This window comes from Spea bombifrons, chromosome 3 (genome assembly GCF_027358695.1).
Source record: "Spea bombifrons isolate aSpeBom1 chromosome 3, aSpeBom1.2.pri, whole genome shotgun sequence".
In the NCBI taxonomy this organism is placed as follows: Eukaryota; Metazoa; Chordata; class Amphibia; order Anura; family Pelobatidae; genus Spea; species Spea bombifrons.
In genome coordinates this window covers 116603196-116620709 of record NC_071089.1, presented here as the reverse complement: position 1 = coordinate 116620709, position 17514 = coordinate 116603196, and the positions used below count along the sequence as shown (strand labels likewise).

The following is a 17514-nucleotide window of genomic DNA, read 5'->3' as shown; positions in this document are numbered from 1 at the left end:
AGGAGTCTTTATTAAGCTTAAGGTTGATTTTAGAACTTTCTCTTATTTCTTATCAGTTTTGTGTTTAAAATGAACTGGGTTTTAGCTATGCATTTAGCTGCTATCACCTGATCCCAATGGTTTCCGGCCAGGTTTCCATCTTACCGCCATGGTGATCAGTCACTCAGGAAGCGAAGCCTCTTACTCTCTGGGCGCTTCCTTCAGCTTCAAAATGTGAAAGAGAGACGACCCCCCGAAATCTGAATATTAATTTAGGAAAAAAAGAAAAAGCCTGAATATAAGACGACCCTATAGGAAAAAAGTTTTACCAGTAAATATTATTCATTGTCTTAGTATCTTTATTATTAGTATCTTTTCATATTTAATAAAAGCTATGATCGAGAAAAATATTTGTTTTTATTTCCTTTTATTTGCCAACCTGCCCCCCCAGTTATGCACATCTGCACCCCAGGCTTGCCACTCTGCCTCCCTGATATGCCTTATACCCCCAGATTGCCCATCGAGGCAATGCCCCAGATAGATGGATGAGCATCATGGGAAATGCATTTAACAGTTGATAAAGCTGCAGATGTTAGCCATGAGCAACAATTCCCATGATGCTCAGCCAGCCAGGTGTCCACCATGATGCTGGCTAAGCATCATTGGAAGAGTAATCCACAGCATAAGAGATTTTGGGTTTTTTTTAGAATTACCAAAAAAATTCTAATGTTGGCCTCCCTCCCATTCTTTTTGAAATAATATTAAATTGTTCCTTAACGATAACAGAATACCACATTATTATTGTTATTTTTTTTTTTATTTTTTTTTTCATTGAAATGGTTTTTATTCAAATCCATGTAATAAAATAAGATACAGAAATGTAGTTGGACATTGTAACAAGCGACAGTAACATATCATGAATCAGCAGTAAGTACATGTCCATAGGCAGAGCACAAAATAATAGAAGAAGCCGCTCTGGGAGATGAGTCGACAACCCACGAGGAGCAGCCATAATAACGAAATGTGCGGCGAGAGTCAGAGCAGCGCGTCAACAGGATCCAAAGAATTTTGTAACGTTTTACACAAATAGCACATAAGTAGAAAAAATACGCGTAAAGGAGAGCGCCTGGACATGAACCAAGGCGAGGTAAAGCAAATATGGAAAGGCGCACAAGCGCTACAAGAGTGTGTGATGTATAATGAAAACAGTTATACAACCAATAAACAAAAATAAACAGTAGGTAACATAAAGGCATACAGAGTCAGTGGTAATGACGGCAATGCGGCAAAACAGCGGTTTCTAGGAGCGGGTACCCAGGCTTCACGCAAGGAGGGGCATAGCCGTTACAGAAATGAAACATGAAATGCACGGACCATAAAGGGTAAAGCAACAACTCCCTGTAACGAAAGAGGGAGAGTTATCAAGTCACTGGCCAGGCGCGGTTCAAGGAGACGACGAGGAGCTAAGGTAATGACCAAGCGACGACGATCTACGGTGCCGTAGGTAGAGTGTCTTGGCCATCTAGCCAGGGAGACCAGATCGATTGATAAAGGAGGGGCGTGTGGGAAGAGCGATGCAACATGTGTTCCATTACCCTATGTCTCTCCAAAGTAAAAAGGACCTCAGCGAGTTGAGGTGAGGGGCCAGATTTCCAGTGACGTGCAATGCATAGTTTCGTAGCTATAAAAAAGTGTACAATCAATTTACGCACTGGACCAGGGGGGGGATCAGGGAAGATGTGCAATAGTGCTAGTTCGGGCAGCGGGTCTAAGCTAAGGTGAAGGACATGGCGTATAATGGAGAAAACCTGTGTCCACAAAGGGGATAGGACCGGGCAGGACCACCAGACATGGAGCATTGATCCCTCCTGGCCACAACCCCTCCAGCAGAGTCGGGAGCAGCCGTTGACCATATAAGAGAGTCGCACTGGGGTTAGGTACCATCTACAGCTAACTTTCTTTTGGAGTTCCAAATGATTCAGACAGTAGGACACCCCTCGCATCATAGCTTCAGATTCATACCACGAATCTAAGGGGAAGGTTTGCCGCAGCTCCCTCTCCCAAGCCCGCATATGGGGTAATTTACGAGCGGAAAATTTGGGGATTAATAGCAAGTACCAGTGAGAGAATACCACATTATTATTGCCCCCTTGTGCATCTCCCCCAGCTGCCCTCTTGTGTATTGGTGACCCCACAACCTTGTGTATTGCCCCTAGCCAGGCCTCTATTATGTTTCCATGCTCCCTGCCAGCCCCCCTTTATGCCCCCTTGAGTGTTGCCCACAGCCAGCCCCCCCATTGTGTATTTATACCACCAGCCAGCCCCGTTTTAGTATAGATGTAAGTGATGCCCCTAGCCAGCCCCCCTTGTGTATTAATGCCCCCACAACCTTGTGTCCCTTGCCTTTCCCCACTGTGTATGTATGCCCCCAGTCCTGATTTATATAATGCCCCAGCCTTTTCCCTATTGTGTATTATTGCCCCCATCACTTTGAGTACTCATGCCCCCCAGCCAGCCAACCAGCTACCTTTTTTCTGACTTTCCCACCTGCTTCACCGGACTGACTTAGTGATGTCCGGATCATGAACGAACCGTTCATTTGATCCTCTTCTTTTTAGTGATCCGGATGAATCGGTTCAGTAGACTGAACGATTCATTTGTAGCGGTTCAGTCTGTGAATCATGCAGCTGTAACCTGATCCTAGAGCTGTGAGTCATCTGCAGAGCACTCAGACACAGACTCTGGGATCAGGTTACAGCTCATTCATTCACAGAGGAACGATGACTCATAGAGTCAGAGACTCGTTCAAAGATTCGAATGATTCAAAGATCCGAAGATCTGGATTTTACAGAGATTCAGAGAATATCACTGACACCATACTTTTATAAATAAATACATTAATAATCTTCACTGCCCCCAGGATTTAGATTCCCCTTAGTTTAACCCCTTCGAGACAAAGGCTGATTTTACTTTTTGTACCCTTTGTGACAATGGCCTTTTTAACATTTCTGCGCTGCTTGTGTTTAGCTGTAATTTTCTTCTTTCCCGTTTACTGAACCCACACACATTAGATATTGTTTTTTTCAGGACAAGAAGGGCTTTCTTTAGATGACATTGTTTTGATTGTATCATATTATTTACTATTAAAAAAATTATAAAATATGGTGAAAAATTTAGAAAAAAATGACTGTTTCTAACTTTTAGTTGAAAAATCTTTTACTCATCTATAAAAGGTAATGAAAAAACCTGCTAAATAGATTCTACTATTTGTCCTGAGTTTAGAAATACCCAATGTTTTTATGTTTTTTTGCTTTTTTCTACCCATTATGGGGCAATAAGTACAGGTAGCGTTTTGCTATTTCAAAGCCATTTTTTCCAAATCTGGTAATTCTTCCCCCCTTGTGCCATTTCGGGTATCTTTGAACCCGGCCAATGCATTTTACCCCATCAAGTCATATATTTTTGAAAACTAGACAGCCCAGGGTATTCCAAATGCTAGTAGTTTAACTCTTTCCATGCACCATATCTACCACCAGTCTTTGTCAAACTTTATGGTAGTCATTTTTTTGCATTTGTTTTGTCACACACATTTTACTTCAGGTATGAATTAAAATGTTCTCGTTTATGTCACTATCACAAAACACCCCACTATGTGTTCAGCAACATCTCCTGAGCGCAGCGATACCCCACATGAATGATTTTGCCTGGCTGTTTGGGGGCAAAAGGGCCACATTTGGGGCATGCGCATTTTTCAATGTTGAACTTTGGCATTTGGGGATCCACTGCCCATGCCCTATTTGGTACATCTTTGAGCCGGGCCATTTCAGTGTGCCCAATAAACCCATATATTTTTGAAAACAAGACACCCCAGGGTATTTCAAATGCTAGTATTTTAACTCTTTCCATGCACCATATCTACCACCAGTCTTTGTCAAACTTTGTGGTAGTCATTTTTTTGCATTTGGTTTTCCACACACATTTTAATTCAGGTATGAATTAAAATGTTCTCGTATATGTCACTATCATAAAACACCCCAATATGTGTTCAGCAACATCTCCTGAGTACAGCGATACCTCACATGAATGATTTTGCCTGGCTGTTTGGGGGCAAAAGGGCCACATTTGGGGCATGCGCTTTTTTCAATGTTGAACTTTGGCATTTGGGATCCACTGCCCATGCCCTATTTGGTACATCTTTGAGCCGGGCCATTTCAGTGTGCCCAACAAAACCATATATTTTTCAAAACTAGACACCACAGGGTATTTTAAATGCTGGTATTTTAACTCTTTGCATGCACACATTTTACCACCAGCATTTTTTCAAAGTTTGCAGTAATATTTTTGTGTGTGTATTTTTCCCACACACACCTACTTTATGTATGAATTTACAGCTCCTGGTATATGCCGCTGTCACACGACACCCCATAATGTGTTCAGCAACATCTCCTGAGTGCAGTGATACCCCACATGCATGGGTTTGTCATTTTCTGGGGGAACTAAAAGGCCACATTTGGTACGTGTGCATTTTTCTAATTGGAAATTAGATGTGTGGCCATCCTTCCCCCCGTGTTAATTGGGACGTTGTTGAACCCGGCCAATTCAATTTACCCCATCAAATCATACATTTTTTAAAAGTAGACACCCCACGGGCATTTAATATGCCAGTATTTTAACTCTTTCCATGCGAGAATTGTTTTAAGCTAATATGCTAATTTTAGGACTTGCTCACAAAAATATATTTTTTATATATATATATTTTTTTTTTTTTATTATTATTTTTTAAAAAAAATTTAACATTTTTTTCAACTTGGAGGTTCCCCTGATAGTGACATCAGTGGGAAATGATTTTTACATTTTACTGTTTTTTTTACTATTTTTTTCTATTATTAATTTTATTTTATTTTTTAATTTATTTTTACTAATCACACTGTGATTAGAAAGCTGGGCTCCATTGACTTGCATGGTGAATGCAGTACCTGTATTCAACCTGCAAGTGGAGCCAAAGTTCTCTAGATGGTCTGGACCATCTAGCGAACTTTTAAAATTTGTGGTTCCTGTTACAGGACGGCGGCCATCTTCCCTGATGGCGAAGATTGCCGGCAGCTGCGGCTGTGACCGCTCTCCGGAGCGGTCACAGCCCATCAAAAGGTTAGTGTTTGGTGTCGCTGGATGCCTCCTGATCGAGGCATTCCAGCGACACCATTTAAGTTTAGGAGGCGATCGTCGATCGCCTCCTAAACGCTTTTAAAACGGGCGTCCACCGCCATACAAAGTATGGCGGATGTTGACGCCCCGTGGAGGGGCCAGAGATGGCCCCTTCGTGGCGATCGCGGCGTTGCTGAATGCCTCGAGGTCGAGGCATTCAGCAACGCTTTTTGGGTGCAGAAAGCGATAGTAGATCGCTTTCTGCACCCGTTTAAAGACGTGCCGGTCCTGGCACGTCAATTGTCGTAAAGCACATGCTTTTCCGTGCCGTGCCAGGACCGGCAATTGTCATTAAGGGGTTAATTAACCCTCAGTCATCAGCATTAAATTAACCCGAAAGACCCCATTAACCATAATTGCCCCTAAATTAACCCTAACACCCCATCAACCATAATGCCCCTAAATTAACCCTAAAAACCACATTAACCATGACGGCCCCTGAAATTAACCCTAAAGACCCCATTAACCATAACTGCCCCTAAATTAACCCTAAACACCTCATCAACCATACCTGCCCCTAAAATTGACCCTAAAGACCCCATCAACCATAACGGCCCCTAAATTAATTGCATGTACTCCAGATAAATTACCTAATAAATTGGTATGGTTGATGGGGTCTTTAGTGTTAATTTAGGGGCAGTTATGGTTAATGGGGTGTTTAGGGTTAATTTAGGGGCAATTATGGTTGTCAAGGCATTCTGCAACACCGAGATCAGCATCATGGGCATTAACAACAGTGTATGGCGGCGGACACTCATTTTAAAAGTTTAGGAGGCGATCAACAATCAGCTCCTAAACTTCAATGGTGTTGCTGAAATGCCTCGAGCAACACCGAACTCTACCGCCACTGCAAGTGATTTTTGCCAGACCCTCTAGAGAACTCTAAATCCACTTGCAGGTTGAAAACAGGTACTGCATTCAACCATGCAAGTCAATGGAGCCCAACTTTGTAATCACTATGTGATTAGTAAAATATTTTTTTTTAAAAAATGGGGAAGAAAAGCTTAAAATAAAAAAAAATGGTAACATTTAAAAATGATTATGCATCAGAGGAACCATCTTGACAAGGCTTTGTCGTAAAGAAAACACACTTCATTTGGATCGCGTGTGTTAGCGTCTTTCAGAAACTGAAAACGTTAACTTAGCTAGGAGAGTCACTCTAAAATGATGCCCATCCCATAATTCCCCTTGTTCCTTTATGACCCACATTACTGTAGTCTTTTTACTGTAAAATACACAAATATGTAAATTAAGTCTGTTTTATGCACTTGGAATCGCTCAGCACATTCAATATCACCGATTGCAACACAAGAATTACACACTTTCAGAGTGTATGATGGAATTGTTTATCCTCTGGTGAATAAACTGAAGAAAAAAAAAACTGAGAACCTCTGATTTCATTTTTCACCAGTGTGCCTCCTTTGTCCTACATATTCTGCTTTCATCCTATTGCTATTAATACACTTGAAAACATTTTTGGGATTTTAGTTAACATGATTGCTTTTTTTTTACAAATTCTCAAGTTTTTCGAAATTATTTCTCTATCCCGTCATTCCTAAACACTTTAAATGAGTTTGCTTTGTTTTTTACAGTTTCTTACCTCTCTGTTAAACATCATTGTTTACTTTAAATTCTTCGCTATTTGTTTCTTAAAAGTATTTACTTATTTGATGCCTCTTCCAACAGCTTTCTACCTGAAAAAAAACTTGATCCCCTTGATCACATTTTAGTGAAGACCTACACAGCGAAAACAGCCTTTTTTTTAAATGAAAAGATTTAGTTCCCCTACAACTGCTAGCAATTTTATGTTTTTTTGATGTTGTGATGGATAGGATTTCTACATTGGATGTCATCACCAAGTCCAGCAATGATTCACTTCTGGTTCGCTCTTCCACCGAGTCAACCAGTTATCTTTCATCATACCCCAAAATCTCTTCCCCTCGGAGGAACTACAGGTTCCATTTTTCCAATCTATATATTTCTGGATACTTAAAATCCCTCATAACTATAGTCGTCCTAGTTATGAAAGCCTTTGCATCATCAGATTCTTCAAGATCACCAATAAACTCAGTAATATTTTGTGGGAAGTTCTATCTCCACAGACTATTTCAACCCACAAGGATTCCACGTGTTCACTACTGTCATCGTGTGTGTATATATATATATATATATATATATATATATATATATATATATATATATATATATATATATATATATATATATATATATCTCATACAATTATTGCCATTCCATTTTGTTCCAAATGTTCCATTTGTGGAAGCTTGCGAGCCGGTTCTCTCCACCTAATATATCGATTTGTCTTAGTCTGTCAATTCTAGTCATTTCAGACCCCTTGAATATATGTATTGTAAAAAAGTGCTGCATAAATAAAAGATAATAATAATAATAAATGGTTTATGAGCATCTTCCTATTATTTGTTCTAATCAAGCACCCAGATCCACCTGGGTACTAAGTATATCGCCTTCACTTTCTATCCTGTCTAGCCCCGTTCTTAGTTTAAATTCTCTTGCAAACATCTAGCCCCCCCAAGCACATTAAACCCCCTTGATTATATTTCATATATTATATATATATATATATTATATATATATATATTATATATATAAAAAAAACCTTCACTATCCCCAAACTGTTAAGGACAGTAGTATTAAACATTTTTTTTTCTAAAGTACACTTTAGGGTAATATGTAAAGGATCAATGTGGCCACTTAGAACCAAACTACATATGTGGGGTATTTCTATAATCACAGGATGTTGCCGTACATAAACGGGGTCGTTGTTCAGCAGCGGCACTTACTGCGTAGAAGAAATTCTAAGCAAAATCGCACAAAATGATTTTTAGTATATTTTAATATCGTTTTTAGCACTCGTAATTATTTTTTGTGTGTGTGTTTGCGTCTATGGTTTTAAAAGAAATTCCCACATGTCCTGGAAACAAGGATGTATAATTTGTGAGGAAAAGGGGGATCTTGATTAAACCGACATATGGTATTAAAAGGGTTAAACTTGGGTTTTATGGGGTCTTTTTGTCCGTTTGTTTTTTTTTTTGCAGGCGCTGCATTTTATGACGTTGCTGTTTAAACCAGTAAGTACATTTCATTGAAATATAGTTCCTTTTTTTTAAATGGAAAGTGGCCCTTGTGAGGCCGTTTGGCCCCTCACTATACCGTTTGTTTACAGTAATTTCTTGCGTTTGCTATTAACCCTCTGTGTGCTGTATTGCTATGTAGAGATTAAAAAAATCAGGTAAACCAGTCAGATTTTGCTTCCAATACCCAATGAGAGGTAATGTCTGTCACGAAACCTTCGTGTTCTCTATGGTAATTTACGATAAAAAAAAAAACAACAGACCCCCCCTGTGGTACAGAGTGCCGACCGCTATTTTTCCGGGCCAATGAGCGGCTATAGCGCCGAACGTCACCCCAGCAACAGGTCTTCTTTCATTGGTTGGCAATGTCTGGTTCGACAGCCCTCAGTCCAATGACGCGCGTCAGTCCACCTAGGATGAGGGCGATGATAGGCCTGCGGGTGTGTGCGTGCTCTGGGATTGGATGCTGCGTGGGAGTGGGCGGTGCCGATAGAAGCTGTAGCCGGTGAAGCTGCCGGTATTACGAGGAATACTCAGCTGGTCAGACGGCGGGCAAACACCTGGCGGACATGGACTTCCTCAGGTCTCTCGGGCACCCGGAGGAGATTTATAACCTTTTCAGGTTTAAGATGGGCGGCTGCCGGGCGGTGATGCCCAAGCTGGACCGGGTGAGTCTGCCAGGGGGGATGCCAGCTTCCCGTCCTAGAGGTGCCACATTTAGATGACTACTAGTTAATATATCTGTCCTTGAGGTGGCTAGCAGTACTAGCTAGTGTACGTGTCTTAATGATGCCACCTTGAGGTGACAGTCCTGGCTAAGACACCTGTCCTAGAGGTGCCACATTGAGGTGACAGTCCTGGCTAAGACACCTGTCTTAGAGGTGCCTCGTTGAGGTGACAGTCCTGGCTAAGACACCTGTCTTAGAGGTGCCTCGTTGAGGTGACAGTCCTGGCTAAGACACCTGTCTTAGAGGTGCCTTGTTGAGGTGACAGTCCTGGCTAAAACACCTGTCTTAATGATGCCACATTGAAGTGACAGTCCTGGCTAAGACACCTGTCTTAGAGGTGCCTCGTTGAGGTGACAGTCCTGTCTAAGACACCTGTCCTAGAGATGCCACATTGAAGTGACAGTCCTGGCTAAGACACCTGTCTTAGAGGTGCCTCATTGAGGTGACAGTCCTGCGTAAGACACCTGTCTTAGAGGTCCCACATTGAGGTCACAGTCCTGGCTAAGACACCTGTCTTAGAGGTGCCTCATTGAGGTGACAGTCCTGCGTAAGACACCTGTCTTAGAGGTCCCACATTGAGGTCACAGTCCTGGCTAAGACACCTGTCTTAGAGGTGCCACATTGAGGTGTCAGTCCAGGTTAATACACTAGCCCTAGCGGTGTCAGTACTGGTCCATGCACCTGTGATAGCGATGATGCACTGAGGATACAGTGCTGGCCAACACACTTGTCCTGAAGTTACTGCATGGACAGATACACATATCTTAGTGGTGTCCCCTTGAGGTTGCGTGTCTCACTGAGGCTACCTTACTAGGCAGCACACCTGTCCTGGAGCGCCAGCCATCGCCAGCTGACCCATACACACTACACCTGTCCTAGTAACACCTCTATTAGAGCTGGTAGCAATGACCAATACACCTGTCCTAGAGGTGCCAGGCTGACATAGAATCTGGGTAATCTCAATGCAGTATTCAGGATTTATTCGTACCATACATTCGCAGGCGCCCCCTCCCTAAAAATCCAGAGCGGGAGGGCAAAGAATAGGGCTGCGTATTGTTCGCCAGGGGTATGGGCACCAAAAGGGCACCATTGCTAGTCATCTGCTTCATGTTACCAGATGCCACGCTCCGACTTCCTCCTCTATTAAGTGACAGATTTCTGGCGCTCAGACAGTTAATGTTTCTAGCTCGCTTGGGCACGCCCACAGAGTTATGAAAACATTGCTAGCTGGGCGGGAGGAGCGGAGTGGGTGTGCTGCTTGTTTGTTTTGAGGACCCCCTCCCCTGCAATGGTTTCTTCTGCCACTGCAGTGCCTATGGTCGCTCGCTTTGTCCCCTGCGGCACGTGTGGAAAGTTTGTTCCTCTTTGTGATCGCTGGAGCCCCCCAGCCCTGGGGAAAGTTCACTCCACGTTTGGCTGATGGCCAGCATGAACTGTAAGACTGCGGTCTCTCTGTTCAAGAGGACTCTGTCACTGGGCCCAGCTCAGAAGCCCAGCGGCCAGCGGTCACTGCTCACCGTTAGGCTCCAAGAACGAGGGCTGAAGGAAGGCCGCACCGTACACAAATGCTTCGCCCCCCAGCACTTGGCAGCATGTAGATCTTATCCTGTCTCTCTCCCCCGACAGGACTCCATGAGCGACAGCCTGCAGACCTGCTACAGATACCTGAACGAAACCAGTCGCAGCTTCGCGGCCGTCATCCAGGCTTTGGATGGGGAATTGAGGTGAGAAAAGACAACGATTTAACTCTTTCCAAACAGGCGGCTCTGGTGGAACAAGTCATCCTACCCCAAAAAACATGGATTAAATAAAAACCTAAGGTGGCTTCTTTATGCGCTAAGCATGTGATTGGGCAGCGTGGGGGGGGGGTTATCGGTAGCTGCCAGGTTTGGGGTTTACTCCGTGAATGTGATCATTAACCCTTGTGTGCGCTTAAAGGCGCCGATTGCGCAGGTAGGTTTGCTGCTGAATCCAGGGGACACACGCTGAGCTGCGCTGTCTTACTGACATCATGAAGCAGCTGCTGGAGGAGTAACTAACAGCGTAACTTCTTAATACACCGATCAGATTGCAGAACGACGGGGACAGCGAGGAGACAGTTTGAGTGACTGCCCCTTTAACTTCCCTAATGATATTTTCTCACTTAAAGGGGAAGTATCATGAAATAGTTTTTGAGTGTTAAAGCCTACGGTGCACTATGATATTTGGTGTGACTTCCCCTGGTCAGTCACCACTTATGCTAATGAAGTCCTCTCCATAGGCTTTCAGTCATTAAATTAGTCAGGGGGTTCTTCAGGTCGCGTTTAGCACAAGGCAGTATAATAAGAACTCCGTGTGTCAAATAGATTGGGCCACGATAACAGAGCTAATAAAACAAATAACCCACTGTATGTCTGTATTTTCCAAAATAAAAATCTTTGTTATTGAACAGAAAATCACACTTTTTAAGTGATACAATTATTTAAAAAGTAAGGAACCAAAGAAATGTAATTGACCGTGCGCTGGGCAGTGCTGTAGGCGACTACAACGGCTTCCATAAACCAAGTTGCACATTTTGATTTCAATATAGGAATGACTATTTTATTGAAGCTGTTGATTTAGAGCGGGGAGCTCAACGCCATCAAGGTTTATTCACTAGAGTTAACTTTTGCTGAACTCAAAAACCTTCTGTGTTTTTTTTCGCGCATGCGTGGCAAGCGTTATTGACAGATTGCTGATATGATTGATGTACTTTATGTCGATGTAGAAATATTGGCAGATATCCAAACACAACTTAACTCGTGTATACTGGATAATTTTTAAATTAAATTATTTAATAGCTTTTATTATTTAGCTTCCTATATACACGGTAACAAAGTGGACAGTTTTTTAAATTTTTTAGTTTTTTTTTGTTTTGTTTAGGTGTTTTGCACCATTGTATGATGCACGGCTTGTTTTAAGATTATCCTCTATGCATAGGTACCTTTTTCCTGGTGGAAAAGAATATAATATATAATAAGGTAACAATGTTACAAACAGATTATGTTTATGGAACCTGTATAGCTACAAAAAATATGAAAATGTGTCTGGCCTCCTAGGGAAGAAGCCCGGCACTCCACTCAGAGGATTATGTTTCTCTTAATAAGATCGGCTGGGCCAGTGTAGTGATCTTGGGTCAGATTCCTTGCTTTGTGGTAATGGGGGGGGGGGGGTTTAAGTGAGCCAGGACCAGCCTCCCCCAGTGGGACACCACATTGCCCGTAGTCTTCTCTTGCTGGTGACACGTTATGGCTGCGGACTTATTATTTTGTTTTGTTTTTTTTCTCCTGTTTTCAGGCATGCCGTTTGTATATTTTACCTGGTCCTGCGTGCTCTGGACACCGTGGAAGACGATATGACCATTAACCTTGAGAGTAAGGTTCCAATGCTACATAACTTCCACACCTACCTGTATGACCCGGAGTGGAAATTCACCGAGAGCAAAGAGAAGGACAGACAGGTTCTCGAAGACTTCCCAACGGTAAAGGCTCTTTGTATGGCCTTAAAAGGGGGGTGGGGGAATTTAGATTACGCTCAAGTTTGTGCATCTTTAACACCTAGTAACGAATTTCAAGTATTTTTTTCTTTTTTCCCCCCTATCAGATCTCTCTGGAGTTCAGAAATCTAGCTGTTGTTTACCAAGAGGTTATTGCAGACATATGCGCCAAGATGGGAGAGGGGATGGCGGACTTCCTGGAGAAGAAGGTGGACTCTCTGAAGGAGTGGGACAGAGTAAGAGATCCATACAGTACACTTCAGATGCTCTTCCAAGATGTTTCAAATATTTGTTTTGGGAAGGCATAGAACTTGACAGTAGAAATGACCCGTTCGCCCCATCTAGTCTCCTCTTCTAACATTCTCCACCTTTTGATAAGCATCTTTCATAATTTTCTTCATCTGCTGATGAGCCAACCGTTTCTAGCAGTTATGTACACATAGATACTCAGTTGTAACTTTTACTTTTTTTAGTACTGTCATTATGTTGCCGGTCTGGTGGGAATTGGCTTGTCCCGTCTGTTTTCGGCATCAGAGCTGGAAGATGCCATTGTTGGCCTGGACACACACCTTGCAAACTCCATGGGCTTATTTCTCCAGAAAACCAACATCATCCGTGACTACCTGGAAGATCAATTGGAAGGTCGGGAGTTCTGGCCAAGAGAGGTCAGCACAGAACCTATGTTCATTTGGTGAAGTTAACGAGTTAAAGGGAAATGCTTAGCCATTAATATTTTGCTGGAATGTAAAGCTCTATTTTTGGTAAACTGTAACCCATGGATTTCATTGATACACCCAATAAATGCTTAATTCTCTAGAGACTGCAACTTTTCCCCGGTCCGAATGAGATCGGTCAGTCCCTGTCAATAGAACTGGTCCTCTGTTGAATGTTCACTGTAGTTTAAACATGACCATAGTTGGGGAGGCACATAGAAGCACTCTCGTAACCTCATAAGAGTAGAGTGTGTTCCTGTCACTGGACATGTATTGATGTATTGGTATAGTTTGGGAAGCCAAGCACCTGGCCTGGCCCATCCATAGTGGAGGAGTGTGAGGCAAAGCCAAGCCTGTTTTTTTTTTTTGTTTTTTTTCAGCGAGCATGGCACGATGAGCCACGTCTGGGGTCACATTTGGTGCAACTGAGAACCGCTCTCTAGTGCAATCTGTTTGCGTAACAGCATCCTTGGGTTAGAATATGCTTCAGTTTATGCATCTTATAAGCAGTGATCAAACCTTCCCTTTGTATGCTCACCAGGCGTGGAGTAAATATGGAAAGAAGCTCTCAGATTTGGCAAAGCCAGAGAACATCGTCCCGGCTGTGCAGTGTTTGAACGAGTTGATTACCAATGCCTTGAATCACGTGCCGGACGTCCTCCTTTACCTGTCACGGCTTAAAAACCAAAGCATCTTCAACTTCTGTGCCATCCCCCAGGTGGGTACCTAGCTGTATGTCTGATGTTTAACCATTAAAGAGCCGTTGTCGCTCTCGTAATACCTCGGTTTTCTAAAATAATTTTTCCCTTGTGCTTCCTAATACACGATCGGTTCTGTAAACACTAAGTTTGTTTATAGAAATTACTGCCTCTTTTAGTGAGTTTCTTGTCTTCAAACTAGTAATTCTTTTATTTCATTTAAACAAAATCTAATTTTATTATTACGGTATTTAAGGTAATGGCTATAGCCACTTTGGCCGCGTGTTACAACAACCAGCAAGTGTTCAAAGGTGTTGTGAAAATCCGCAAGGGACAGGCTGTGACGCTTATGATGGACGCCACCAACATGGAAGCCGTGAGGGCCATCATGTACCAGTATATTGAAGAGGTAAGACCTTTTTATTTATTAGGTATATAAAATCAAGCGCATAGACGGCCATCTCCAGACAGTTGGCAAATGACTTGGGTAAACTGGAAAAATGGTCAGAGCTGCTGCAACTGATGTCTAATTGGGATAAGTGCAAAGTATAGAATATTTGATACGGTCCTAACCTCAACGTGTGAGGAAAGGGATTTAGGCGTAATTACTTCTGAGGATTTAAAGGTAGGTAGACAATGCAGTAGAGCAGCAGGTAACGCGAGCAGAATGCTGGGTTGTATAGGGAGTGGTATTAGCAGTAGATAGAGGGAAGAGCCCCTGCCGTTGTACAGAGCACTGCTGAGACCTCGCTTGGAGTATTGTGTACAGTACTGGAGACCGGATCTTCAGAAGGATATAGAAATGTTGGAGAAAGTTCAGAGAAGGGCTACTAAAATGGTTCATGGATTGTAGGATAAAACTTACCAGGAAAGGTTAAAGGATCTTAACATATATAGCCTGGGAGAAAGATGTGACAGACTGGGGATATGATAGAAACATTTAAATACTTAAAGGGAATCAACATGATAAAGAAAGATTTCAAAAAGAAATCCTGCCACAACAAGAGGACATAGTCTTAAGCTAGAGGGGCAAAGATTTAAAAGTAATAGGAAATATCTCTTTACTGAAAGGGTAGTGGATGTATGGGAGAGATAGAAGTGGTAGATGTTAAATGCAAGCAAGCATGGGATAGGCATGAGACTGGGCTAGAGATGGGATAAGGCCAGAGGCTAAGGAAAGTATTCACAGGTTGGGCACGCTAGATGGGTCAAATGGTTCTTTTCTGCTGTCACTTTCTATGTTTTTAAATCCTAACGTTATTTCCTAATTTGTTGAAATATATATATTTTTTTTCTTTCGTTTGCAGATCTATCAGAAAATCCCTCTGACAGACCCCACGTCGGGCAAGACACAGCACATCATTTCCTCCATACGCAACCTCAGCTTACCCAACGGTTCGGTGGTGTCGCGTAATCATTTGTCCCCCATTTACCTGTCCTGCGCTATGCTTCTGGCTGCCCTCAGTTATCAGTACCTGAGCACGGTGTCCCAGGTGTCTGAAGAAGTGCACACTAGCCAGTGATCTAAGCATGCGCAGGGCTCATGGAGGTAAACTGATGATTTTAGTGACTATCGGAGAACACGGCATTATCAGATACTTGTTCTGTTTCTTCACTGAGAGTCTCATTATGGACGTTCCAAATGCCATCTGCTTTATCCTACTAGATCCATGACGCCTTACAGGTTCCTGGAGGACGTTTTCAAACAAGAACATAGCACTTTAAGCACATACATCCCAAACTAGTTCTGCAAGATTCAAGCATGAGGCGTCTTATCAAACAGGATATTGTTTGTTTGCTTTTATCGCTTTGTTGCGTTCAAAATGATTTGGGTTATCGTCCGTTTAGCTTCTGTCCTCCTGATTCCAGTGCACCATGTCAATCAGAATGCGTTGGTCATGCCAGTTAATGGCGAGGATTATAGCACCAGGTGATCTTGTGAGCTTATTTTTGGTCAAAATAGAAAAAAAAATGCCTTTTTAGAAATCTTTTCTTTTTTTATTATTATTGAAGAAATACAATGTTGGTTAAGTAATGGGGATCTCGTTCTATAGAGCTTGGGGGGGAAATTCATAGAAAAGTTACTAGATTCTTACCCAAAAATGTCTGCAGTAATATACCTCCTCTATATATTACAGCCGTGAAGCACTTGGTTATTTGTGGTCAAATAATGGCGTATACCTGCTTCTTGTCTCCCGAACTAGAAAATGTCTCTGATTCTGTTATGGAGCCCGACGTAGTCATTTGATTGCCGTGTCCTGGAACACAAGCAGTAGCCTTTTAGAGACTTTTATAAATGGTTCCATGCTAGTCACTTGAAATGACACTTTGGGTTGTTGCGTAACTGGGTCACACACCATGCCGAATGGTGACAAAACTGGATTGTAATTTGCATTTCTGTTCATTTTGAAATTTGCTTGCGCCCCTGGAGATTTTTAAGTCCCTGCTTTCGTAAACCAGCTCCTGTGTTCTGTACACGCAGCTTTCCGGTGACCTGCAGAGTTTTGCACGATCGTGGCAGGCTAACGTGTCCATTTCTGAAGCCAGCTGCTTGATGGAAATGCCTGCACACGCGTGTTCAGAAGTCGCCAAGAATGTAAACAAAATGGAGCGCTGCTCGATTTTTACTTTGACGGGGATCAGACAAGCAAACTGTCTGAAAAAAGTTTGGTAATTTTGTTGTTTTTCTGTACATTTGTAAAATGTAGGGGGGAAAAACCCCAGAATAATGCAACGTAGAGCAGACGTTATTCTTCTGAAAGTTACTCTCCTAATAACATTGCTTGTAAAGATGTAGGCAAAAGAGACATCGTGGAGCTGAACCACAACTCTCCTGACTTCTTAGAAGCGTGCGTGCCTATACCATTTAGCAGATAAAACCCTTTCGGTTTTGTCTACTTCCTAAATCATGGAGAGCTGACGCTCTTGCATTCCCTGGTAAGCCAGAAACCCGTTTTGTCTCCTATATAGCAACTAATATATAATATAATATATATATAATTATATTATATTATATTTTATTTTATTATTTTTTTTTAAAAGGCACTTTTCATTTAGTTTTTGATAAAAATTGGTCACTTTCACCATATCATTCTTAGGGCCCTCTATGGGATCCAGGGAATGTCCACTAATCCATACATTGCAGTTTACGAACCCTGTATGGCCAACAATTTACAAGCAATGCTTTATCGAGACATCGCGATTTTTATAACACGGCGCAAAATATGTCTAGCCTCTTATAGCTTATAAAGGTCCCAATGGAAAAGTTATTTTAATAAATGTCTGGAAATATTTATAAATCATTCTAGAATCTCCATTGTTTTTGTTTTGTGTTTTTTCTCTCCACAACATCAGCCTGTACCAATAATTAAGCGGGTGTCATCAGATTGCGGCCCCTGTAACGGGTGGGAGCGAGGCCTGCAAAGTGCCGCGTTAACTTTGTGCTGATTACGATCGAGACGTGGAAAGTTCTACAGATGTCCATTCGACACTATATGTTTTCGGAGTGATGAGAATGATCTGTATTGTGACATTGTTATACAATGTGGTTTTTAATTTTTTTTT

General features: G+C 42.2%; 1 protein-coding gene across 2 annotated transcripts; it reads left to right on the top strand.

The window, feature by feature from the left end:
• The first annotated feature begins 8803 nt into the window (after positions 1-8803).
• LOC128482749 (squalene synthase-like) lies at positions 8804-16042 on the top strand. Of its 2 annotated transcripts, XM_053458639.1 has the most exons (8): positions 8804-8965; positions 10652-10749; positions 12341-12524; positions 12647-12775; positions 13013-13204; positions 13794-13970; positions 14207-14359; positions 15258-16042. In XM_053458639.1, exons 1-8 carry the CDS (start codon positions 8867-8869, stop codon positions 15471-15473), a joined length of 1248 nt encoding a protein of 415 aa, XP_053314614.1. In that variant the 5' UTR covers positions 8804-8866; the 3' UTR covers positions 15474-16042. The 2 variants fall into 2 exon arrangements, with proteins under 2 accessions (XP_053314614.1, XP_053314613.1); XM_053458638.1 differs by lacking the exon at positions 8804-8965 and having other exon boundaries at positions 10277-10749.
• The last annotated feature ends 1472 nt before the right edge of the window (positions 16043-17514 follow it).

Bases quoted from the DNA above. Each gene is read 5' to 3' on its own strand.
- LOC128482749 (XM_053458638.1), top strand. From the start codon at position 10,445: ATGGCCAGCATGAACTGTAAGACTGCGGTCTCTCTGTTCAAGAGGACT. The intron at 12,776-13,012 runs GTAAGAGATCCA...TACTTTTTTTAG, and splicing joins CTCTGAAGGAGTGGGACAGA to TACTGTCATTATGTTGCCGG. The intron at 13,971-14,206 runs GTGGGTACCTAG...ACGGTATTTAAG, and splicing joins ACTTCTGTGCCATCCCCCAG to GTAATGGCTATAGCCACTTT.